At 47.4% G+C, this 26,532-nt stretch overlaps 1 protein-coding gene across 1 annotated transcript in view; it reads left to right on the forward strand.

Annotated features, from left to right (window-relative positions):
- The window catches only part of LOC127921784 (A disintegrin and metalloproteinase with thrombospondin motifs 14), a 96,359-nt gene extending 71,133 nt beyond the window's left edge, over window positions 1-25,226 (forward strand). The window contains exons 3-4 of the mRNA XM_052505383.1: window positions 17,435-17,590; window positions 25,034-25,226. Of these exons, the coding sequence (XP_052361343.1) occupies window positions 17,435-17,509 (75 nt within the window). The 3' untranslated portion in view covers window positions 17,510-17,590; window positions 25,034-25,226. The remainder of the gene's footprint in view (window positions 1-17,434; window positions 17,591-25,033) is intronic.
- Window positions 25,227-26,532: the final 1,306 nt, after the last annotated feature.

Raw genomic sequence — 26,532 nt, forward strand, 5'->3', positions numbered from 1 at the left:
CCATCTCCTCTCCCAGCCTCCCATTAGACTCAGTAGGCCAGGCTATTCCCCATTTTCCCATTAGACTCAGTAGGCCAGGCTATTCCCCATTCTCCCATTAGACTCAGTAGGCCAGGCTATTCCCCATCGCCTCTCCCAGTCTCCCATTAGACTCAGTAGGCCAGGCTATTCCCCATCTCCTCTCCCAGCCTCCCATTAGACTCAGTAGGCCAGGCTATTCCCCATCTCCTCTCCCAGTCTCCCATTAGACTCAGTAGTCCAGGCTATTCCCTCATCTCCTCTCCCAGTCTCCCATTAGACTCAGTAGTCCAGGCTATTCCCCTTCTCCTCCAGTCTCCCATTAGACTCAGTAGGCCAGGCTATTCCCCATCTCCTCTCTCAGCCTCATATTAGACTCAGTAGGCCAGGCTATTCCCCATATCCTCTCTCAGCCTCCCATTAGACTCAGTAGGCCAGGCTATTCCCCCATCTCCTCTCCCAGCCTCATATTAGACTCAGTAGGCCAGGCTATTCCCTCATCTCCTCTCCCAGCCTCCCATTAGACTCAGTAGTCCAGGCTATTCCCCCATTCTCCCATTAGACCAGTAGTCCAGGCTATTCCCCCATTCTCCCATTAGACTCAGTAGTCCAGGCTATTCCCCCATCGCCTCTCCCAGTCTCCCATTAGACTCAGTAGGCCAGGCTATTCCCCCATTCTCCCATTAGACTCAGTAGTCCAGGCTATTCCCTCATCGCCTCTCACATTCTCCCATTAGACTCAGTAGTCCAGGCTATTCCCTCATCTCCTCTCCCAGCCTCCCATTAGACTCAGTAGTCCAGGCTATTCCCTCATCTCCTCTCACATTCTCCCATTAGACTCAGTAGGCCAGGCTATTCCCCCATTCTCCCATTAGACTCAGTAGTCCAGGCTATTCCCCCATTCTCCCATTAGACTCAGTAGTCCAGGCTATTCCCTCATCGCCTCTCCCAGCCTCCCATTAGACTCAGTAGTCCAGGCTATTCCCCCATTCTCCCATTAGACTCAGGAGGCCAGGCTATTCCCCCATTCTCCCATTAGACTCAGTAGTCCAGGCTATTCCCTCATCGCCTCTCCCAGCCTCCCATTAGACTCAGTAGTCCAGGCTATTCCCCCATTCTCCCATTAGACTCAGGAGACCAGGCTATTCCCCCATTCTCCCACTAGACTCAGTAGGCCAGGCTATTCCCCCATCTCCTCTCCCAGCCTCATATTAGACTCAGTAGGCCAGGCTATTCCCCCATCTCCTCTCTCAGCCTCATATTAGACTCAGTAGTCCAGGCTATTCCCCCATCTCCTCTCCCAGTCTCCCATTAGACTCAGTAGTCCAGGCTATTCCCCCATCTCCTCTCCCAGCCTCCCATTAGACTCAGTAGGCCAGGCTATTCCCCCATCTCCTCTCTCAGTCTCATATTAGACTCAGTAGGCCAGGCTATTCCCCCATCTCCTCTCCCAGCCTCATATTAGACTCAGTAGGCCAGGCTATTCCCACATCTCCTCTCTCAGCCTCATATTAGACTCAGTAGGCCAGGCTATTCCCCCATCTCCTCTCCCAGCCTCCCATTAGACTCAGTAGTCCAGGCTATTCCCCCATCTCCTCTTCCAGCCTCATATTAGACTCAGTAGGCCAGGCTATTCCCACATCTCCTCTCTCAGCCTCCCATTAGACTCAGTAGTCCAGGCTATTCCCCATCTCCTCTCCCAGCATCATATTAGACTCAGTAGGCCAGGCTATTCCCCATCTCCTCTCCCAGCCTCATATTAGACTCAGTAGGCCAGGCTATTCCCACATCTCCTCTCTCAGCCTCATATTAGACTCAGTAGGCCAGGCTATTCCCCCATCTCCTCTCCCAGCCTCCCATTAGACTCAGTAGTCCAGGCTATTCCCCCATCTCCTCTTCCAGCCTCATATTAGACTCAGTAGGCCAGGCTATTCCCACATCTCCTCTCTCAGCCTCCCATTAGACTCAGTAGTCCAGGCTATTCCCCATCTCCTCTCCCAGCATCATATTAGACTCAGTAGGCCAGGCTATTCCCCATCTCCTCTCCCAGCCTCATATTAGACTCAGTAGGCCAGGCTATTCCCACATCTCCTCTCTCAGCCTCATATTAGACTCAGTAGGCCAGGCTATTCCCCATCTCCTCTCCCAGCCTCCCATTAGACTCAGTAGTCCAGGCTATTCCCCATCTCCTCTTCCAGCCTCATATTAGACTCAGTAGGCCAGGCTATTCCCACATCTCCTCTCTCAGCCTCCCATTAGACTCAGTAGTCCAGGCTATTCCCCATCTCCTCTCCCAGCATCATATTAGACTCAGTAGGCCAGGCTATTCCCCATCTCCTCTCCCAGCATCATATTAGACTCAGTAGGCCAGGCTATTCCCACATCTCCTCTCTCAGCCTCATATTAGACTCAGTAGGCCAGGCTATTCCCCCATCTCCTCTCCCAGCCTCCCATTAGACTCAGTAGTCCAGGCTATTCCCCCATCTCCTCTTCCAGCCTCATATTAGACTCAGTAGGCCAGGCTATTCCCACATCTCCTCTCTCAGCCTCCCATTAGACTCAGTAGTCCAGGCTATTCCCCATCTCCTCTCCCAGCATCATATTAGACTCAGTAGGCCAGGCTATTCCCCATCTCCTCTCCCAGCATCATATTAGACTCAGTAGGCCAGGCTATTCCCCATCTCCTCTCCCAGCCTCATATTAGACTCAGTAGGCCAGGCTATTCCCACATCTCCTCTCTCAGCCTCCCATTAGACTCAGTAGGCCAGGCTATTCCCCCATCTCCTCTCCCAGCCTCATATTAGACTCAGTAGTCCAGGCTATTCCCCCATCTCCTCTCCCAGTCTCCCATTAGACTCAGTAGGCCAGGCTATTCCCCCATCTCCTCTTCCAGCCTCCCATTAGACTCAGTAGTCCAGGCTATTCCCCATCTCCTCTCCCAGCCTCATATTAGACTCAGTAGGCCAGGCTATTCCCCCATCTCCTCTCTCAGCCTCATATTAGACTCAATAGGCCAGGCTATTCCCACATCTCCTCTCTCAGCCTCATATTAGACTCAGTAGGCCAGGCTATTCCCCCATCTCCTCTCCCAGCCTCCCATTAGACTCAGTAGGCCAGGCTATTCCCCATCTCCTCTCTCAGCCTCATATTAGACTCAGTAGGCCAGGCTATTCCCCATCTCCTCTCCCAGCCTCCCATTAGACTCAGTAGGCCAGGCTATTCCCCATCTCCTCTCTCAGCCTCATATTAGACTCAGTAGTCCAGGCTATTCCCCATCTCCTCTCCCAGTCTTCCATTAGACTCAGTAGTTCAGGCTATTCCCCCATCTCCTCTCCCAGCCTCCCATTAGACTCAGTAGTCCAGGCTATTCCCCCATTCTCCCATTAGACTCAGTAGGCCAGGCTATTCCCCATTCTCCCATTAGACTCAGTAGGCCAGGCTATTCCCCATCTCCTCTCCCAGCCTCATATTAGACTCAGTAGGCCAGGCTATTCCCCCATCTCCTCTCTCAGCCTCATATTAGACTCAGTAGTCCAGGCTATTCCCCCATCTCCTCTCCCAGTCTCCCATTAGACTCAGTAGTCCAGGCTATTCCCCATCTCCTCTCCCAGCCTCCCATTAGACTCAGTAGGCCAGGCTATTCCCCATCTCCTCTCTCAGTATCATATTAGACTCAGTAGGCCAGGCTATTCCCCCATCTCCTCTCTCAGACTCATATTAGACTCAGTAGGCCAGGCTATTCCCCATCTCCTCTCTCAGACTCATATTAGACTCAGTAGGCCAGGCTATTCCCCCATCGCCTCTCCCAGTCTCCCATTAGACTCAGTAGGCCAGGCTATTCCCCCATCTCCTCTCCCAGCCTCCCATTAGACTCAGTAGGCCAGGCTATTCTCCCATTCTCCCATTAGACTCAGTAGGCCAGGCTATTCTCCCATTCTCCTATTAGACTCAGTAGGCCAGGCTATTCCCCCATCTCCTCTCCCAGCCTCCCATTAGACTCAGTAGTCCAGGCTATTCCCCATCTCCTCTCTTAGCATCATATTAGACTCAGTAGGCCAGGCTATTCCCCCATCTCCTCTCCCAGCCTCATATTAGACTCAGTAGGCCAGGCTATTCCCACATCTCCTCTCTCAGCCTCCCATTAGACTCAGTAGGCCAGGCTATTCCCCCATCTCCTCTCCCAGCCTCATATTAGACTCAGTAGTCCAGGCTATTCCCCCATCTCCTCTCCCAGTCTCCCATTAGACTCAGTAGGCCAGGCTATTCCCCCATCTCCTCTTCCAGCCTCCCATTAGACTCAGTAGTCCAGGCTATTCCCCATCTCCTCTCCCAGCCTCATATTAGACTCAGTAGGCCAGGCTATTCCCCCATCTCCTCTCTCAGCCTCATATTAGACTCAATAGGCCAGGCTATTCCCACATCTCCTCTCTCAGCCTCATATTAGACTCAGTAGGCCAGGCTATTCCCCCATCTCCTCTCCCAGCCTCCCATTAGACTCAGTAGGCCAGGCTATTCCCCCATCTCCTCTCTCAGCCTCATATTAGACTCAGTAGGCCAGGCTATTCCCCATCTCCTCTCCCAGCCTCCCATTAGACTCAGTAGGCCAGGCTATTCCCCCATCTCCTCTCTCAGCCTCATATTAGACTCAGTAGTCCAGGCTATTCCCCCATCTCCTCTCCCAGTCTTCCATTAGACTCAGTAGTTCAGGCTATTCCCCCATCTCCTCTCCCAGCCTCCCATTAGACTCAGTAGTCCAGGCTATTCCCCCATTCTCCCATTAGACTCAGTAGGCCAGGCTATTCCCCCATTCTCCCATTAGACTCAGTAGGCCAGGCTATTCCCCCATCTCCTCTCCCAGCCTCATATTAGACTCAGTAGGCCAGGCTATTCCCCCATCTCCTCTCTCAGCCTCATATTAGACTCAGTAGTCCAGGCTATTCCCCATCTCCTCTCCCAGTCTCCCATTAGACTCAGTAGTCCAGGCTATTCCCCATCTCCTCTCCCAGCCTCCCATTAGACTCAGTAGGCCAGGCTATTCCCCATCTCCTCTCTCAGTATCATATTAGACTCAGTAGGCCAGGCTATTCCCCCATCTCCTCTCTCAGACTCATATTAGACTCAGTAGGCCAGGCTATTCCCCATCTCCTCTCTCAGACTCATATTAGACTCAGTAGGCCAGGCTATTCCCCATCGCCTCTCCCAGTCTCCCATTAGACTCAGTAGGCCAGGCTATTCCCCATCTCCTCTCCCAGCCTCCCATTAGACTCAGTAGGCCAGGCTATTCTCCCATTCTCCCATTAGACTCAGTAGGCCAGGCTATTCTCCTATTAGACTCAGTAGGCCAGGCTATTCCCCCATCTCCTCTCCCAGCCTCCCATTAGACTCAGTAGGCCAGGCTATTCTCCCATTCTCCCATTAGACTCAGTAGGCCAGGCTATTCTCCCATTCTCCTATTAGACTCAGTAGTCCAGGCTATCCCCCATCTCCTCTCCCAGCCTCCCATTAGACTCAGTAGGCCAGGCTATTCCCCCATTTTCCCATTAGACTCAGTAGGCCAGGCTATTCCCCCATTCTCCCATTAGACTCAGTAGGCCAGGCTATTCCCCCATCGCCTCTCCCAGTCTCCCATTAGACTCAGTAGGCCAGGCTATTCCCCCATCTCCTCTCCCAGCCTCCCATTAGACTCAGTAGGCCAGGCTATTCCCCATCTCCTCTCCCAGTCTCCCATTAGACTCAGTAGTCCAGGCTATTCCCTCATCTCCTCTCCCAGTCTCCCATTAGACTCAGTAGTCCAGGCTATTCCCCTTCTCCTCTCCCAGTCTCCCATTAGACTCAGTAGGCCAGGCTATTCCCCCATCTCCTCTCTCAGCCTCATATTAGACTCAATAGGCCAGGCTATTCCCCCATATCCTCTCTCAGCCTCCCATTAGACTCAGTAGGCCAGGCTATTCCCCCATCTCCTCTCCCAGCCTCATATTAGACTCAGTAGGCCAGGCTATTCCCTCATCTCCTCTCCCAGCCTCATATTAGACTCAGTAGTCCAGGCTATTCCCCCATCTCCTCTCCCAGTCTCCCATTAGACTCAGTAGGCCAGGCTATTCCCCCATCTCCTCTTCCAGCCTCATATTAGACTCAGTAGTCCAGGCTATTCCCCATCTCCTCTCCCAGCCTCATATTAGACTCAGTAGGCCAGGCTATTCCCCCATCTCCTCTCTCAGCCTCATATTAGACTCAATGGGCCAGGCTATTCCCACATCTCCTCTCTCAGCCTCATATTAGACTCAGTAGGCCAGGCTATTCCCCCATCTCCTCTCCCAGCCTCCCATTAGACTCAGTAGGCCAGGCTATTCCCCCATCTCCTCTCTCAGCCTCATATTAGACTCAGTAGGCCAGGCTATTCCCCATCTCCTCTCCCAGCCTCCCATTAGACTCAGTAGGCCAGGCTATTCCCCCATCTCCTCTCTCAGCCTCATATTAGACTCAGTAGTCCAGGCTATTCCCCCATCTCCTCTCCCAGTCTTCCATTAGACTCAGTAGTTCAGGCTATTCCCCCATCTCCTCTCCCAGCCTCCCATTAGACTCAGTAGTCCAGGCTATTCCCCCATTCTCCCATTAGACTCAGTAGGCCAGGCTATTCTCCCATTCTCCCATTAGACTCAGTAGGCCAGGCTATTCCCCCATCTCCTCTCCCAGCCTCATATTAGACTCAGTAGGCCAGGCTATTCCCCCATCTCCTCTCTCAGCCTCATATTAGACTCAGTAGTCCAGGCTATTCCCCCATCTCCTCTCCCAGTCTCCCATTAGACTCAGTAGTCCAGGCTATTCCCCCATCTCCTCTCCCAGCCTCCCATTAGACTCAGTAGGCCAGGCTATTCCCCCATCTCCTCTCTCAGTATCATATTAGACTCAGTAGGCCAGGCTATTCCCCCATCTCCTCTCTCAGACTCATATTAGACTCAGTAGGCCAGGCTATTCCCCCATCTCCTCTCTCAGACTCATATTAGACTCAGTAGGCCAGGCTATTCCCCCATCGCCTCTCCCAGTCTCCCATTAGACTCAGTAGGCCAGGCTATTCCCCCATCTCCTCTCCCAGCCTCCCATTAGACTCAGTAGGCCAGGCTATTCTCCCATTCTCCCATTAGACTCAGTAGGCCAGGCTATTCTCCCATTCTCCTATTAGACTCAGTAGGCCAGGCTATTCCCCCATCTCCTCTCCCAGCCTCCCATTAGACTCAGTAGTCCAGGCTATTCCCCATCTCCTCTCCCAGCATCATATTAGACTCAGTAGGCCAGGCTATTCCCCATCTCCTCTCCCAGCATCATATTAGACTCAGTAGGCCAGGCTATTCCCCCATCTCCTCTCCCAGCCTCATATTAGACTCAGTAGGCCAGGCTATTCCCACATCTCCTCTCTCAGCCTCCCATTAGACTCAGTAGGCCAGGCTATTCCCCCATCTCCTCTCCCAGCCTCATATTAGACTCAGTAGTCCAGGCTATTCCCCATCTCCTCTCCCAGTCTCCCATTAGACTCAGTAGGCCAGGCTATTCCCCATCTCCTCTTCCAGCCTCCCATTAGACTCAGTAGTCCAGGCTATTCCCCATCTCCTCTCCCAGCCTCATATTAGACTCAGTAGGCCAGGCTATTCCCCATCTCCTCTCTCAGCCTCATATTAGACTCAATAGGCCAGGCTATTCCCACATCTCCTCTCTCAGCCTCATATTAGACTCAGTAGGCCAGGCTATTCCCCATCTCCTCTCCCAGCCTCCCATTAGACTCAGTAGGCCAGGCTATTCCCCCATCTCCTCTCTCAGCCTCATATTAGACTCAGTAGGCCAGGCTATTCCCCATCTCCTCTCCCAGCCTCCCATTAGACTCAGTAGGCCAGGCTATTCCCCCATCTCCTCTCTCAGCCTCATATTAGACTCAGTAGTCCAGGCTATTCCCCCATCTCCTCTCCCAGTCTTCCATTAGACTCAGTAGTTCAGGCTATTCCCCCATCTCCTCTCCCAGCCTCCCATTAGACTCAGTAGTCCAGGCTATTCCCCCATTCTCCCATTAGACTCAGTAGGCCAGGCTATTCCCCCATTCTCCCATTAGACTCAGTAGGCCAGGCTATTCCCCCATCTCCTCTCCCAGCCTCATATTAGACTCAGTAGGCCAGGCTATTCCCCCATCTCCTCTCTCAGCCTCATATTAGACTCAGTAGTCCAGGCTATTCCCCCATCTCCTCTCCCAGTCTCCCATTAGACTCAGTAGTCCAGGCTATTCCCCCATCTCCTCTCCCAGCCTCCCATTAGACTCAGTAGGCCAGGCTATTCCCCCATCTCCTCTCTCAGTATCATATTAGACTCAGTAGGCCAGGCTATTCCCCCATCTCCTCTCTCAGACTCATATTAGATTCAGTAGGCCAGGCTATTCCCCCATCTCCTCTCTCAGACTCATATTAGACTCAGTAGGCCAGGCTATTCCCCCATCGCCTCTCCCAGTCTCCCATTAGACTCAGTAGGCCAGGCTATTCCCCCATCTCCTCTCCCAGCCTCCCATTAGACTCAGTAGGCCAGGCTATTCTCCCATTCTCCCATTAGACTCAGTAGGCCAGGCTATTCTCCCATTCTCCTATTAGACTCAGTAGGCCAGGCTATTCCCCCATCTCCTCTCCCAGCCTCCCATTAGACTCAGTAGGCCAGGCTATTCTCCCATTCTCCCATTAGACTCAGTAGGCCAGGCTATTCTCCCATTCTCCTATTAGACTCAGTAGTCCAGGCTATCCCCCATCTCCTCTCCCAGCCTCCCATTAGACTCAGTAGGCCAGGCTATTCCCCCATTTTCCCATTAGACTCAGTAGGCCAGGCTATTCCCCCATTCTCCCATTAGACTCAGTAGGCCAGGCTATTCCCCCATCGCCTCTCCCAGTCTCCCATTAGACTCAGTAGGCCAGGCTATTCCCCCATCTCCTCTCCCAGCCTCCCATTAGACTCAGTAGGCCAGGCTATTCCCCATCTCCTCTCCCAGTCTCCCATTAGACTCAGTAGGCCAGGCTATTCCCCCATCTCCTCTTCCAGCCTCCCATTAGACTCAGTAGTCCAGGCTATTCCCCATCTCCTCTCCCAGCCTCATATTAGACTCAGTAGGCCAGGCTATTCCCCCATCTCCTCTCTCAGCCTCATATTAGACTCAATAGGCCAGGCTATTCCCACATCTCCTCTCTCAGCCTCATATTAGACTCAGTAGGCCAGGCTATTCCCCCATCTCCTCTCCCAGCCTCCCATTAGACTCAGTAGGCCAGGCTATTCCCCCATCTCCTCTCTCAGCCTCATATTAGACTCAGTAGGCCAGGCTATTCCCCATCTCCTCTCCCAGCCTCCCATTAGACTCAGTAGGCCAGGCTATTCCCCCATCTCCTCTCTCAGCCTCATATTAGACTCAGTAGTCCAGGCTATTCCCCCATCTCCTCTCCCAGTCTTCCATTAGACTCAGTAGTTCAGGCTATTCCCCCATCTCCTCTCCCAGCCTCCCATTAGACTCAGTAGTCCAGGCTATTCCCCCATTCTCCCATTAGACTCAGTAGGCCAGGCTATTCCCCCATTCTCCCATTAGACTCAGTAGGCCAGGCTATTCCCCCATCTCCTCTCCCAGCCTCATATTAGACTCAGTAGGCCAGGCTATTCCCCCATCTCCTCTCTCAGCCTCATATTAGACTCAGTAGTCCAGGCTATTCCCCCATCTCCTCTCCCAGTCTCCCATTAGACTCAGTAGTCCAGGCTATTCCCCCATCTCCTCTCCCAGCCTCCCATTAGACTCAGTAGGCCAGGCTATTCCCCCATCTCCTCTCTCAGTATCATATTAGACTCAGTAGGCCAGGCTATTCCCCCATCTCCTCTCTCAGACTCATATTAGACTCAGTAGGCCAGGCTATTCCCCCATCTCCTCTCTCAGACTCATATTAGACTCAGTAGGCCAGGCTATTCCCCCATCGCCTCTCCCAGTCTCCCATTAGACTCAGTAGGCCAGGCTATTCCCCCATCTCCTCTCCCAGCCTCCCATTAGACTCAGTAGGCCAGGCTATTCTCCCATTCTCCCATTAGACTCAGTAGGCCAGGCTATTCTCCCATTCTCCTATTAGACTCAGTAGGCCAGGCTATTCCCCCATCTCCTCTCCCAGCCTCCCATTAGACTCAGTAGGCCAGGCTATTCTCCCATTCTCCCATTAGACTCAGTAGGCCAGGCTATTCTCCTATTAGACTCAGTAGTCCAGGCTATCCCCCATCTCCTCTCCCAGCCTCCCATTAGACTCAGTAGGCCAGGCTATTCCCCCATTTTCCCATTAGACTCAGTAGGCCAGGCTATTCCCCCATTCTCCCATTAGACTCAGTAGGCCAGGCTATTCCCCCATCGCCTCTCCCAGTCTCCCATTAGACTCAGTAGGCCAGGCTATTCCCCCATCTCCTCTCCCAGCCTCCCATTAGACTCAGTAGGCCAGGCTATTCCCCATCTCCTCTCCCAGTCTCCCATTAGACTCAGTAGTCCAGGCTATTCCCTCATCTCCTCTCCCAGTCTCCCATTAGACTCAGTAGTCCAGGCTATTCCCCTTCTCCTCTCCCAGTCTCCCATTAGACTCAGTAGGCCAGGCTATTCCCCCATCTCCTCTCTCAGCCTCATATTAGACTCAGTAGGCCAGGCTATTCCCCCATATCCTCTCTCAGCCTCCCATTAGACTCAGTAGGCCAGGCTATTCCCCCATCTCCTCTCCCAGCCTCATATTAGACTCAGTAGGCCAGGCTATTCCCTCATCTCCTCTCCCAGCCTCCCATTAGACTCAGTAGTCCAGGCTATTCCCCCATTCTCCCATTAGACCAGTAGTCCAGGCTATTCCCCCATTCTCCCATTAGACTCAGTAGTCCAGGCTATTCCCCCATCGCCTCTCCCAGTCTCCCATTAGACTCAGTAGGCCAGGCTATTCCCCCATTCTCCCATTAGACTCAGTTGTCCAGGCTATTCCCTCATCGCCTCTCACATTCTCCCATTAGACTCAGTAGTCCAGGCTATTCCCTCATCTCCTCTCCCAGCCTCCCATTAGACTCAGTAGTCCAGGCTATTCCCTCATCTCCTCTCACATTCTCCCATTAGACTCAGTAGGCCAGGCTATTCCCCCATTCTCCCATTAGACTCAGTAGTCCAGGCTATTCCCCCATTCTCCCATTAGACTCAGTAGTCCAGGCTATTCCCTCATCGCCTCTCCCAGCCTCCCATTAGACTCAGTAGTCCAGGCTATTCCCCCATTCTCCCATTAGACTCAGGAGGCCAGGCTATTCCCCCATTCTCCCATTAGACTCAGTAGTCCAGGCTATTCCCTCATCGCCTCTCCCAGCCTCCCATTAGACTCAGTAGTCCAGGCTATTCCCCCATTCTCCCATTAGACTCAGGAGACCAGGCTATTCCCCCATTCTCCCACTAGACTCAGTAGGCCAGGCTATTCCCCCATTCTCCCATTAGACTCAGTAGTCCAGGCTATTCCCTCATCGCCTCTCCCAGCCTCCCAGATGTTTGGCTGCTGTAGCGTTCTGGAGTGGTGTAACTAGACGTCCCCCCCACCCCCAGACAGCCCCAGTTCAGTTTCCGCCCACCAGCCAGCTGGCTGGTAAAAGAAAATACCACAGAGGAAGTATTCATACATTTCTTTGCCTGGCATTTCCTGGTTTTAAAGTGATGGATCCCTCCGTTCTTTCCTATAGGCTACACCACCTCCAGTGTGTTACTGGTACCTGCCTGGCATTTCCTGGTTTTAAAGTGACGGATCCCTACGTTCTTTCCTATAGGCTACACCACCTCCAGTGTTACTGGTACCTGCCTGTCATTTCCTGGTTTTAAAGTGATGGATCTCTCCGTTCTTTCCTATAGGCTACACCACCTCCAGTGTGTTACTGGTACCTGCCTGGCATTTCCTGGTTTTAAAGTGACGGATCCCTACGTTCTTTCCTATAGGCTACACCACCTCCAGTGTTACTGGTACCTGCCTGGCATTTCCTGGTTTTAAAGTGACGGATCCCTCCGTTCTTTCCTATAGGCTACACCACCTCCAGTGTGTTACTGGTACCTGCCTGGCATTTCCTGGTTTTAAAGTGACGGATCCCTCCGTTCTTTCCTATAGGCTACACCACCTCCAGTGTTACTGGTACCTGCCTGGCATTTCCTGGTTTTAAAGTGACGGATCCCTCCGTTCTTTCCTATAGGCTACACCACCTCCAGTGTTACTGGTACCTGCCTGGCATTTCCTGGTTTTAAAGTGATGGATCCCTCCGTTCTTTCCTATAGGCTACACCACCTCCTGTGTTACTGGTACCTGCCTGGCATTTCCTGGTTTTAAAGTGATGGATCTCTCCGTTCTTTCCTATAGGCTACACCACCTCCAGTGTGTTACTGGTACCTGCCTGGCATTTCCTGGTTTTAAAGTGATGGATCTCTCCGTTCTTTCCTATAGGCTACACCACCTCCAGTGTGTTACTGGTACCTGCCTGGCATTTCCTGGTTTTAAAGTGATGGATCTCTCCGTTCTTTCCTATAGGCTACACCACCTCCAGTGTGTTACTGGTACCTGCCTGGCATTTCCTGGTTTTAAAGTGATGGATCCCTCCGTTCTTTCCTATAGGCTACACCACCTCCAGTGTGTTACTGGTACCTGCCTGGCATTTCCTGGTTTTAAAGTGACGGATCCCTCCGTTCTTTCCTATAGGCTACACCACCTCCAGTGTGTTACTGGTACCTGCCTGGCATTTCCTAGTTTTAAAGTGATGGATCTCTCCGTTCTTTCCTATAGGCTACACCACCTCCAGTGTGTTACTGGTACCTGCCTGGCATTTCCTGGTTTTAAAGTGATGGATCTCTCCGTTCTTTCCTATAGGCTACACCACCTCCAGTGTGTTACTGGTACCTGCCTGGCATTTCCTGGTTTTAAAGTGACGGATCCCTCCGTTCTTTCCTATAGGCTACACCACCTCCAGTGTGTTACTGGTACCTGCCTGGCATTTCCTGGTTTTAAAGTGACGGATCCCTACGTTCTTTCCTATAGGCTACACCACCTCCAGTGTGTTACTGGTACCTGCCTGGCATTTCCTGGTTTTAAAGTGACGGATCCCTCCGTTCTTTCCTATAGGCTACACCACCTCCAGTGTGTTACTGGTACCTGTCCAACTTGTGACTTTGTTTTTCCTCACAGCGAGTTATGTATGAGACGATGCTGAGGATTCTTTATGATAGGGGGTTATTTGGCTGCTAAACAGTTGTTCTCACTTCCTGTGCATATTAAGTAGTGTACCATTTTGTCTGGGATCTGGAAATACATATCTCTCCCTGCCAAAATGCATTTGTTTTTTTCTTCCCCTTTTTAACCAGTATAATGATGGCCTACTGTATTTTCTAAAGGAAAGGGTGTGGGTTCCTCAGAGAATGTTGGACATGAGTACAGACTCTAAAGCATCACATCCAACAAAATGTACCGTGTCACACATTTCAACTGAGTTTACGGGTGTTGACACATTTCTGAAAGGAATCCACGACTGTTAATGACGTTACCGAACAAATGTCTTCACACATTTATACATGTGAGAGGAATTGTTAACTTCTCTCTGTCATGGGATTGCATCATCAAACTACTGGTGGACTGAAATGGTTAATTATAGTCTGGAGAGAGGAGAGGAGGAGGAGGAGAGAGGAGAGGAGAGGAGAGGAGAGGAGAGGAGGAGCGAGAAGAGCGAGGAGAAGGAGGGGAGGAGGAGGGGAAGAGCGAGGAAGAGGAGGAGAGAGGAGAGGAAGAGGAGAGAAGAGGGAGAGAGGAAAGGAGGAGAGAGGAGGAGGAGAGGAGAGGGAGAGAGGGGAAAGGAGGAGGAGGAGAGAAGAGAGGAGAGGAGAAGACAAGTGGAGAGAGGAGAGGGGTGGATGGGGGAGAGGAGACGGGTGGATGGGGGAGAGGAGACGGGTGGATGGGGGAGAGGAGAGGGGTGGATGGGGGAGAGGAGACGGGTGGATGGGGGAGAGGAGACGGGTGGATGGGGGAGAGGAGAGGGGTGGATGGGGAGAGGAGACGGGTGGATGGGGAGAGGAGACGGGTGGATGGGGGAGAGGAGAAGAGGAAAGGAAGAGAGGGGAGGATTAGAGAGGAAAGGAGTGCTCTACAATCATGCAGAAATTACTGTGCCAGATGGCATGGCTCTGGAGTCTGGACTCAGAACCAGTACGGAAGACCCTGGGCTCTGCCATCTCTCTCTCTTTGCTTTGAATCAAACTCTTAGGGGTCATACAGAGTTGAGATGAGACACACAGAGAGAGAGAGCTGGTCTTGTGTCCTTTGTACAGTTTAGAGGTTATTATGGACCTCTGCCTCTCCAGTGATTGGTTTAAAATGAGTTTACCTCACAGTAGCCCCGCAATTGAATATGTCCTTCTTTAATATTTTTTTACTATTATTGTTCAAACTATTGAATAAAACCGCATGAATAGAGACGCTCAATCAGATATACAATTTGCTTGGAGAAAAACACACAGTGGAACGTTTTCCAATAGTTTTGAAATAATTATCTCAATTATTTCGACCTATATAATTTCCCCATTGATTCCTCCATACACTGTAGGCTAACTTCCTTTTGATAATTATCAGCTCCTCTACAATTACAACTTGAAAGAAGAGAAGATTACTCAAGGATGGATATGGAAGAGAAGGGAAATCATTTTAAAAATAGCTTTTTAAGGTGAATTCAATAATTCACCTTAAAAAATGACCAAAAGTATGTGGAAACCTGCTCATCCAACATCTCATTCCTAAATCATGGTCATTAGTATGGAGTTGGTCCTCCTTTGCTGCTATAACAGCCTCCACTATTTGGGGAAGGCTTTCCACTAGATATTGATCATTACTGTGGGGCTTCCATTCCAACCACAAGAGCATTAGTGAGGTCGGGCACTGATGTTGGGCGATTAGGCATGGCTTGTAGTCAGAGTTCAAATTCATCCCAATGGTGTTTGATTGGGTTGAGGTCAGGGTTCTGTGCAGGCCAGTCAAGTTCTTCCACACCAATCTCGACAAACCATTTCTGTATGGACCTCGCTTTGTGCACGGGTGTATTGTCATGCTGAAACAGGAAAGGGCCTTTTCCAATCTGTTGCTACAAAGTTGGAAGCACAAAATCGTCTAGAATGTCGTTGTATGCTGTACCGTTAAGATTTCTCTTCATTGGAACTAAGGGGCCCGAACCAGACCATTATTCCTCCTCCACCAAACTTTACAGTTGTCACTATGCAATCAGGCAGGAAGAGTTCTCCTGGCATCCGCAAAACCCAGATTCATCCTGTTGGACTGCCAGATGGTGAAGCGTGATTCATCACTCCAAAGAACGTGTTTCCACTGCTCCAGAGTCCAATGGCCGCGAGCTTTACACCACTCCAGCTGACTCTTGGCATTGCGCATGGTGATCTTAGGTTTGTTGTGTAGCTGCTCGGCCATGGAAACCCATTTCATGAAGCTCCAGACAAAGTTTTTGTGCTGACGTTGCTTCCAGAGGCAGTTTGTACCTCGGTAGTGAGTGTTGCAACTGAGGACAGAATATTTTTAAGCGCTTTGCACTTCAGCACTCGGAGGTCACATTGTGTGAGCTTGTGTGGCCTACCACTTTGCGGCTGAGCCGTTGTTGCTCCTAGACGTTTCCACTTCACAATAACAATTATACTTATTATACTGTATTATACTGGGGTTATAGTATACAGCCTGGTATTATACTGGGGTTATTCCATACCTAGGGCTGATACTAAGGGCTTGTGAAGGGCCAATCAACAACCTTTGAACACTGAGTGTAGTAATACGGAGGCCTGTGTACTAATGTAGAGGCCTGTGTACTAATGTGGAGGCCTGTGTACTAATGTGGAGGCCTGTGTACTAATGTAGAGGCCTGTGTACTAATGTAGAGGCCTGTGTACTAATGTAGAGGCCTGTGTACTAATGTGGAGGCCTGTGTACTAATGTAGAGGCCTGTGTACTAATGTGGAGGCCTGTGTACTAATGTAGAGGCCTGTGTACTAATGTAGAGGCCTGTGTACTAATGTAGAGGCCTGTGTACTAATGTGGAGGCCTGTGTACTAATGTAGAGGCCTGTGTACTAATGTGGAGGCCTGTGTACTAATGTAGAGGCCTGTGTACTAATGTAGAGGCCTGTGTACTAATGTAGAGGCCTGTGTACTAATGTAGAGGCCTGTGTACTAATGTGGAGGCCTGTGTACTAATGTAGAGGCCTGTGTACTAGTACGGAGGCCTGTGTACTAATGTGGAGGCCTGTGTACTAATGTGGAGGCCTGTGTACTAATGTAGAGATCTGTGTACTAATGTAGAGGCCTGTGTACTAATGTAGAGATCTGTGTACTAATGTAGAGGCCTGTGTACTAATGTAGAGGCCTGTGTACTAATGTAGAGATCTGTGTACTAATGTAGAGGCCTGTGTACTAATGTAGAGGCCTGTGTACTAATGTGGAGGCCTGTGTACTAATGTAGAGATCTGTGTACTAATGTAGAGGCCTGTGTACTAATGTAGAGATCTGTGTACTAATGTAGAGGCCTGTGTACTAATGTAGAGGCCTGTGTACTAATGTAGAGGCCTGTGTACTAATGTGGAGGCCTGTGTACTAATGTAGAGATCTGTGTACTAATGTAGAGATCTGTGTACTAATGTAGAGGCCTGTGTACTAATGTAGAGGCCTGTGTACTAATGTAGAGGCCTGTGTACTAATGTAGAGACCTGGTGTTATAGGTACTAAAGTGAATAGTGGTTGGGAAAAAGTAAATAAACCTTAATAGAAAATATCTCAAGTAAAAGTCACCCAGTAAAATTCTATTTGAGGAAAAGTCTAAAAGTATTTGGTTTAAAATATACTTAAGTATCAAAAGTAAATGTAGTTGCTAAAAGATACTTAAGTATGAAAAGTAAAAGTATAAATAATTTAAAATAATTTCAAATTAAGCAAACCAGATGGCATCATGTAAAATATATAATAATAATAATTTTCAGGTAGCCAGAAGCACACTCCATCATTCAGACATCATTTACAAAATGAAGTATGTGTGTCCAGTGAGTGCACCGGATCAGAGGCAGTAGATCCCTACTGGGATGTTCTGTTAAGGGCTTAAATTGGACCAGTTTCCTGTCCTGCTAAGCATTCAAAATGTAACCAGTACTTTTGGGTGTCAAGGAAAATGTATGAAGTAAAAAGTACATTATTTTCTTATTAAGGAATGTAGTAAAAGTAAAAATGGTCGAAAATATAAATTGTAAAGTGAAGTGCAGATACCCCCAAAACAAGTACTTAAGTAGTACTTTAAAGTATTTTTTTACTTAAGTACTTTAAACCACATTATGTGAAGAGCTGTGTTTTTTCCAGGCAGGCCTGATCCGGACTGATAACGGGAGTTTTTCATCGAGCCTCTGGAGAAGGGTCAGCAGGATGTGGAGGTGAAAGGTCGTGTCCATGTGGTCTACAGGAGATCTGCCATCAAAAGTGAACCAGTCCAAACAAGGAAGGACCTCCCCAATGAAGGTAAGGGAAGGGAACACCACCAGTGTAGTGGAAAGAGGAGGGTGAGTGCACACACACACACACACACACACACACACACACACACACACACACACACACACACACACACACACACACACACACACACACACACACACACACACACACACACACACACACACACACACACACACACACACTCATGCACACACACACAGCAGACACACACACACACAGCAGACAGACTGTTGCACACACACACAGACACACACACACACACACACACACACACACACACACACACACACACACACACACAGACACACACACACACACACACACTCATGCACACACACACACACAGACACACACACACACACACACACACACACACACACAAGCACACACACACACACACACTGCACACAGCAGTGAGGAATGCTCGGCCCCTATGAAAGCACTGGGGGAAAGTCTGTCTCTCTGCTCTACAGTTCAAATGGACCTGACTCCTCTATGAATTCCCTCCTGTCCGTGAACAATAGCTTGAGCATCTGGTGGCAGGCTGTCCTACTGTTATAGGTGCCGTAGATTCTCTCTCCAGTGTCTGTGACTGTAAAGGTGATGTACAGTCATACACACTAAAACAATGAGGGTTCCTCAAGGATTCTTTGGGAAAGGTGATCGTTCTACGTGGAACCATAATGCCTCAAATAGCCCTTTGAGCTCTTTAATGGTTCTTCGCAGTTCAGAACTAGGGTTCTTTACAGTTCAGAACTAGGGTTCATTACAGTTCAGAACTAGGGTTCTTTACAGTTCAGAACTAGGGTTCTTTACAGTTCAGAACTAGGGTTCTTTACAGTTCAGAACTAGGGTTCTTTACAGTTCATAAAATGGTTCTTTCTTCTTTTACTGAAAGTTAAAATGTAGGGGAAGCAGCTCATTAGAATATTTTGGGGCGTGGTTTACGCACAGCTCTTTTTGTGCAATTGTGAGTTAGAGTCATGTCAGTTTATCTGATGTGTAATTCCATTACATATTAGATATGACAATGGTCAGTGACGGTGTCCTGTGAAAGACTCATGTTATGGCCTTGTGTTAGTTGAGAACAGCTGACTAAATCAGTCAGTGGGTCTCAATTCTCTCCTCAGGGACCCCAGCTGCTCCAGAGGAAGCTCACTTGTTTCAACGTGTCAATAATAACACCTAGGGAATTTGAACAATATAACATGTCTGACCAGAATAAAACCCTGTATGGTTTTCAATAGGATCTACAAAGAACCTTTAAGATTAAAGAAGGTTCTTTATAGAACCATTCTCCATAAATGTTCTATAAAGGACCCTAACATTAGCTAGCTAAAATCTGGAGGTCTCCTCATGCTTAGCTAGCTAGCTAACGTTATACTGCAGCTAAAGTCAATCTGGAGGTCTCCCCTCAAGCTTAGCTAGCTAGCTAACTTTATACTGCAGCTAAAATCAACCTGGACGTCTCCCCTCAAGTTTAGCTAGCTAGGTAACGTTATACTGCAGCTAAAGTCAATCTGGCGACATCAAAATGATGACAAAATGTTTTCCTACTATTTATTTGCCTTTATAAATGTCATTTTTGTTTTCAAGCCTCAGTAATGCACTTTCAGATCAACCCGTCATCAGCACCCAATGAGGATGCATTGAGTAGAATGCTCAGTCGGGCGTCAGTCCTAAAACGAACGTTCAAAACAATATTGTGACGCAACGTGCAACCCGTGAATATAGAACCTGAGGAAAGAGTTCTTCATATCACCATACAGGTTCCATTTAGAACCTCGTGAGCATGGTTCTTTATAGAACCTTTAAAAAAGGGTTCTATAGAGCACCAAAAGGGATCTGCTATGGTTACAAGCCAAAGAACTCCACAAAGCCTTGTTCCTCTCTAGGTTTCTTCCTAGGTTTTGGCCTTTCTAGGGAGTTTTTCCTAGCCACCGTGCTTCTACACCTGCATTACTTGCTGTTTGGGGTTTTAGGCTGGGTTTCTGTACAGCACTTTGAGATATCAGCTGATGTACGAAGGGCTATATAAATACATTTGATTTGATGATTTGAACTCCTATCTGATACTAGAACGGAAGTTACCATTGTAACTATGGTCGTATGCATACCATTCAGACCATCAGTACAGTGTGAAGTATGGATTATATCCCATGCTCTCCCGCGGGTCCAGTATCAATAACAACAAAGTCACCCCGGTGACCGTGACAGCTTGTGGAGAACGTTTCCCCCGCGGTTCATATCAAACCGCCCTGTCTCAGAGAAACTTCTCGCCAACGTATTCAGAGTGACGGGTTACCACTGACGGTCTTACAGCAGTCAGGCTGTAATGATGTGGTTCTGAAAGTACTGGAATGTATAGGCAGCTGGCTGGGCCATTTACAACCATGATGTGGTTCTGAAAGTACTGGAATGTATAGGCAGCTGGCTGGGCCATTTACAACCATGCATCCTATTTGTCAAGTTTAGCTACTTCTCTCAGTTTGTCACACTGTCACTGACAGCAATGCAAAACCTTCTCTCAGTTTGTCACACTGTCACTGACAGCAATGCAAAACCTTCTCTCAGTTTGTCACACTGTCACTGACAGCAATGCAAAACCTTCTCTCAGTTTGTCACATTGTCACTGACAGCAATGCAAAACCTTCTCTCAGTTTGTCACATTGTTACTGACAGCAATGCAAAACCTTCTCTCAGTTTGTCACATTGTCAATCATGACAATGGACATGCAAAACCTTCCTCAGTTTATTCTGATATTATCTCAATCATGTCAATGGACACCTGCTATCTCCAACCTCCCATGTGGATGCTTGGACCTTAGATACATAGAGAGCCCTTGTATTTCTATAGAGTAGAGTAGATGATTGGACCTTAGACACATAGAGCCCTTGTATTTCTATAGAGTAGAGTAGAGTAGAGGATGATTGGACCTAGACACATAGAGAGCCCTTGTACATAGAGAGCCCTTGTATTTCTATAGAGTAGAGTAGAGTAGAGGATGATTGGACCTTAGATACATAGAGAGCCCTTGTATTTCTATAGAGTAGAGGATGATTGGACCTTAGACACATAGAGAGCCCTTGTATTTCTATAGAGTAGAGTAGAGTAGAGGATGATTGGACCTTAGACACATAGAGAGCCCTTGTATTTCTATAGAGTCAAGGATGATTGTACCTTAGACACATAGAGAGCCCTTGTATTTCTATAGAGTAGAGTAGAGTAGAGGATGATTGGACCTTAGACACATAGAGAACCCTTGTATTTCTATAGAGTAGAGTAGAGTAGAGGATGATTGGACCTTAGACACATAGAGAGCCCTTGTATTTCTATAGAGTAGAGGATGATTGGACCTTAGACACATAGAGAGCCCTTGTATTTCTATAGAGTAGAGTAGAGGATGATTGAACCTTAGACACATAGAGAGCCCTTGTATTTCTATAGAGTAGTGGATGATTGGACCTTAGACACATAGAGAGCCCTTGTATTTCTATAGAGTAGTGGATGATTGGACCTTAGACACATAGAGAGCCCTTGTATTTCTATAGAGTAGAGGATGATTGGACCTTAGACACATAGAGAGCCCTTGTATTTCTATAGAGTAGAGTAGAGGATGATTGGACCTTAGACACATAGAGAACCCTTGTATTTCTATAGAGTAGAGGATGAATTTACCTTAGACACATAGAGAACCCTTGTATTTCTATAGAGTAGAGGATGAATTTACCTTAGACACATAGAGAACCCTTGTATTTCTATAGAGTAGAGGATGAATTTACCTTAGGCACATAGAGAACCCTTGTATTTCTATAGAGTAGAGGATGATTGGACCTTAGACACATAGAGAACCCTTGTATTTCTATAGAGAACCCTTGTAGAGAGTAGAGGATGATTGGACCTTAGACACATAGAGAGCCCTTGTATTTCTATAGAGTAGAGGATGATTGGACCTTAGACACATAGAGAGCCCTTGTATTTCTATAGAGTAGAGAATGATTGGACCTTAGACACATAGAGAGCCCTTGTATTTCTATAGAGTAGAGTAGAGGATGATTGGACCTTAGACACATAGAGAACCCTTGTATTTCTATAGAGTAGAGGATGATTGGACCTTAGACACATAGAGAGCCCTTGTATTTCTATAGAGTAGAGTAGAGGATGATTGAATGATTGGAATTTACCTTAGACACATAGAGAACCCTTGTATTTCTATAGAGTAGAGGATGAATTTACCTTAGGCACATAGAGAGCCCTTGTATTTCTATAGAGTAGAGTAGAGGATGATTGGACCTTAGACACATAGAGAACCCTTGTATTTCTATAGAGTAGAGTAGAGTAGAGTAGAGGATGATTGGACCTTAGACACATAGAGAACCCTTGTATTTCTATAGAGTAGAGGATGAATTTACCTTAGACACATAGAGAACCCTTGTATTTCTATAGAGTAGAGGATGAATTTACCTTAGACACATAGAGAACCCTTGTATTTCTATAGAGTAGAGGATGAATTTACCTTAGACACATAGAGAACCCTTGTATTTCTATAGAGTAGAGGATGAATTTACCTTAGGCACATAGAGAGCCCTTGTATTTCTATAGAGTAGAGTAGAGGATGATTGGACCTTAGACACATAGAGAACCCTTGTATTTCTATAGAGTAGAGTAGAGTAGAGTAGAGGATGATTGGACCTTAGACACATAGAGAACCCTTGTATTTCTATAGAGTAGAGGATGAATTTACCTTAGACACATAGAGAACCCTTGTATTTCTATAGAGTAGAGGATGAATTTACCTTAGACACATAGAGAACCCTTGTATTTCCAGCCACTGAGACAAACCTTCCTCTGTGGCAGCCTATTATTTGTCCGACAGATTCCAAGTATTCGTTCTAACGACACAGTAGTATTTTCTCTTCTCTATGCTGTGCTGTTTCTCACCTAGGAACATTTATATGATTCACCTTCCTGGAACTGTCTGCATTAGGAAGCAGGCTAGAGCAAGCGCTGAAAGGCCTCGATTTGGAATAGTATTGAGCCCAGGCTGGATGCCCGTCTGGTCTAGTGTGTGGGTCTCAGACAGCGTAGTGAGGTGGCAGAGATTCCTTGCCGTCATGGTGGAATGTGATCATTTCCAGCTGTCCATAGTCAAATTCCATGTTTTATAACACCAGGCTGTTTCTACATGGTAATAACACATTTTATCCAGACACATTCCTGTTGCTGTTGACAACAATAATGTTCAATAAGGAAATTAAAAACATTATTATGTTTTGCTATTGTCCTTAACTGTTATTTCGGATGGTTTCCGTTCTTTCCATTGTTGACTTTACAGGTAACTGTTGCATTTTGCCGAGTCATTTTCCAGGGACACAAACAGCTTAAAAATAAAATATCTAAAATGCCAAATCATATCCTACTGAGAATGTTTCTTTAAGTTGTATATTACAGAAGATGATGTCTCTGATGTACAGGACATCAACATTATATATATAGTCTACTTAGGGGGTTGAGCCGGAAGAGGATGTTGAGGGGGTTGAGCAGGAAGAGGATGTTGAGGGGTTTGAGCAGGAAGAGGATGTTGAGGGGTTGAGCAGGAAGAGGATGTTGAGGGGGTTGAGCAGGAAGAGGATGTTGAGGGGGTTGAGCAGGAAGAGGATGTTGAGGGGGTTGAGCAGGAAGAGGATGTTAAGGGGTTTGAGCAGGAAGAGGATGTTGAGGGGGTTGAGCAGGAAGAGGATGTTGGCTTGTCATGCTGTTTTTGATGTATGATTGTGGTCCTTCTGTAGCTCAGTTGGTAGAGCATGGTGCTTGTAAAGCCAGGGTAGTGGGTTTGATCCCCGGGACCACCCATACATAGAATGTATGCACACATGACTGTAAGTCGCTTTGGATAAAAGCGTCTGCTAAATGGCATATATATTATATATATTATATCAAGGGGTCGTTGTATTGTACAGGTCTCAGTTCAGCCTTGTACAGTCTCTCCTGTTCATGTCTGGACAGTCTGCATCATTGTACAGGTCTCAGTTCAGCCTTGTACAGTCTACCCTGTTCATGTCTGGACAGTCTGCATCATTGTACAGGTCTCAGTTCAGCCTTATACAGTCTCTCATGTTCATGTCTGGACTGTCTGCATCATTGAGACGAGACAATTCCAAAGCTTGGTTGTGTCCCATATTTCTCCCCATTTCCTATCTAAGTGCACTACTTTTGATCAACGCTTGACCAACGCTTGAGCAGCAAACTCGTAGGTTATGTCCCCAATGGCACCGTTTTCCATTTTTAATGTTGTGGAGCACCTACGAGGAGTGCACTAAATAGGGAATTGGGAGTGCACTAAATAGGGAATTGGGAGTGCACTAAATAGGGAATTGGGAGTGCACTAAATAGGGAATTGGGAGTGCACTAAATAGGGAATTGGGAGTGCACTAAATAGGGAATTGGGAGCCTCATGTAAACATCGGAGAGGAGGCCATGTTGCTATGTTACCTCCTCATCCTCATGTAAACATGCTGCTGTATGCTAAATGTTGCTATGTTACTTGTTGTAATTCCTCATGTAAACATGCTGCTTGCTGTAGGCTAAATGTTGCTATGTTACTTGTTGTAATTCCTCATGTAAACATGCTGCTGTAGGCTAAATGTTGCTATGTTACTTGTTGTAATTCCTCATGTAAACATGCTGCTTGCTGTTGGCTAAATGTTGCTATGTTACTTGTTGTAATTCCTCATGTAAACATGCTGCTTGCTGTATGTTGCTGTAGGCTAAATGTTGCTATGTTGATTGTTGTAATTCCTCATGTAAACATGCTGCTTGCTGTAGGCTAAATGTTGCTATGTTACTTGTTGTAATTCCTCATGTAAACATGCTGCTTGCTGTAGGCTACATGTTGCTATGTTACTTGTTGTAATTCCTCATGTAAACATGCTGCTGTAGGCTAAATGTTGCTATGTTACTTGTTGTAATTCCTCATGTAAACATGCTGCTGTCGGCTAAATGTTGCTATGTTACTTGTTGTAATTCCTCATGTAAACATGCTGCTTGCTGTAGGCTAAATGTTGCTATGTTACTTGTTGTAATTCCTCATGTAAACATGCTGCTGTAGGCTAAATGTTGCTATGTTACTTGTTGTAATTCCTCATGTAAACATGCTGCTGTTGGCTAAATGTTGCTATGTTACTTGTTGTAATTCCTCATGTAAACATGCTGCTTGCTGTAGGCTAAATGTTGCTATGTTGATTGTTGTAATTCCTCATGTAAACATGCTGCTTGCTGTAGGCTAAATGTTGCTATGTTACTTGTTGTAATTCCTCATGTAAACATACTGCTGTAGGCTACATGTTGCTATGTTACTTGAACATGCTGTTCATGTTTACATGAATATGCTAAATATGCTAATTGTTCCTTGTTGTAATTCCTCATGTCTCTTCCCCTCCACACAGTGACAGACTTTGGGATTGCTGACCTCCCCGGTGCTCTGGACCTCTTGGAGCTCAAGCTGACAGAGTCTGAGCGCAAACGGCGGCACGCCAAGAAGGACGACTACAACATCGAGGTGCTGCTGGCTGTGGACGACTCTGTGGTGCGCTTCCATGGCAAGGAGCACGTACAGAACTATGTCCTCACACTCATCAACATAGTAAGTCCATTTTTTACTCTTTATATGCCACACATATAAATACTTTGTGAATGCTATTGGCGATTCCACGCCAGTGTAGGCCGAAAATATTTTCTGTATGTCAGATTGTTCTGGCAATGCTCACGTAGTAACTTCCTTGGGAGGAAGGATGTTTGACCTGATTTTTCTATTTGTATCACCAACAGTTTTGGGGAAAAATCATGATGAAAGTGGCCAGTTTAGGCCCTTTTTAAACCCTATGCCTGCGTTTACACAGGCAGCCCAATTCTGATATTTTTTTTCTCCATTAATTGGTATTTTGATCAATCACATCAGATATTTTCATCACATCAGATCTTTTCATCACATCAGATTTTTTTTTTTCAGAGCTAAACTGATTGGTCTAAAGACCAAATAGTGAAGTACTGATCAGAATTGGGGCTGCCTGTGTAAACGCAGCCATAGGTCTGTGATCCGTACATGATACAGACACCATCTTAGCGTGGTTACACTCCTTATATTGTTCTCTCAAATATGGAATGTTTAGATTTTGAAATACAATTATTTTTTCACACTAATTCCATCAACGTTTTAAAATACTTATATTAATATCTCAAAAGTACCTTTTTTTAAGTAAGATTTCGTCCTTGTAATCAACATGGCAGAAGGCGTGTTTGCAGAGGGCTATGGTTTACATAGCTAGTTAGCTAGTCAACGGTTGACTGCAGCGTGTTTACAGAGGGCTATGGTTTACATAGCTAGTTAGCTAGTCAACGGTTGACTGCAGCGTGTTTACAGAGGGCTATGGTTTACATAGCTAGTTAGCTAGTCAACGGTTGACTGCAGCGTGTTTGCAGAGGGCTATGGTTTACATAGCTAGTTAGCTAGTCAACGGTTGACTGCAGCGTGTTTGCAGAGGGCTATGGTTTACATAGCTAGTTAGCTAGTCAACGGTTGACTGCAGCGTGTTTGCAGAGGGCTATGGTTTACATAGCTAGTTAGCTAGTCAACGGTTGACTGCAGCGTGTTTGCAGAGGGCTATGGTTTACATAGCTAGTTAGCTAGTCAACGGTTGACTGCAGCGTGTTTGCAGAGGGCTATGGTTTACATAGCTAGTTAGCTAGTCAACGGTTGACTGCAGCGTGTTTTCAGAGGGCTATGGTTTACATAGCTAGTTAGCTAGTCAACGGTTGACTGCATGGCGTGTTTAGTCAGAGGGCTATGGTTTAGGGCATAGCTAGTTAGCTAGTCAACGGTTGACTGCAGCGTGTTTGCAGAGGGCTATGGTTTACATAGCTAGTTAGCTAGTCAACGGTTGACTGC

The sequence above is a fragment of the Oncorhynchus keta genome, unplaced genomic scaffold, assembly GCF_023373465.1.
Source record: "Oncorhynchus keta strain PuntledgeMale-10-30-2019 unplaced genomic scaffold, Oket_V2 Un_contig_23541_pilon_pilon, whole genome shotgun sequence".
Taxonomy (NCBI): domain Eukaryota; kingdom Metazoa; phylum Chordata; class Actinopteri; order Salmoniformes; family Salmonidae; genus Oncorhynchus; species Oncorhynchus keta.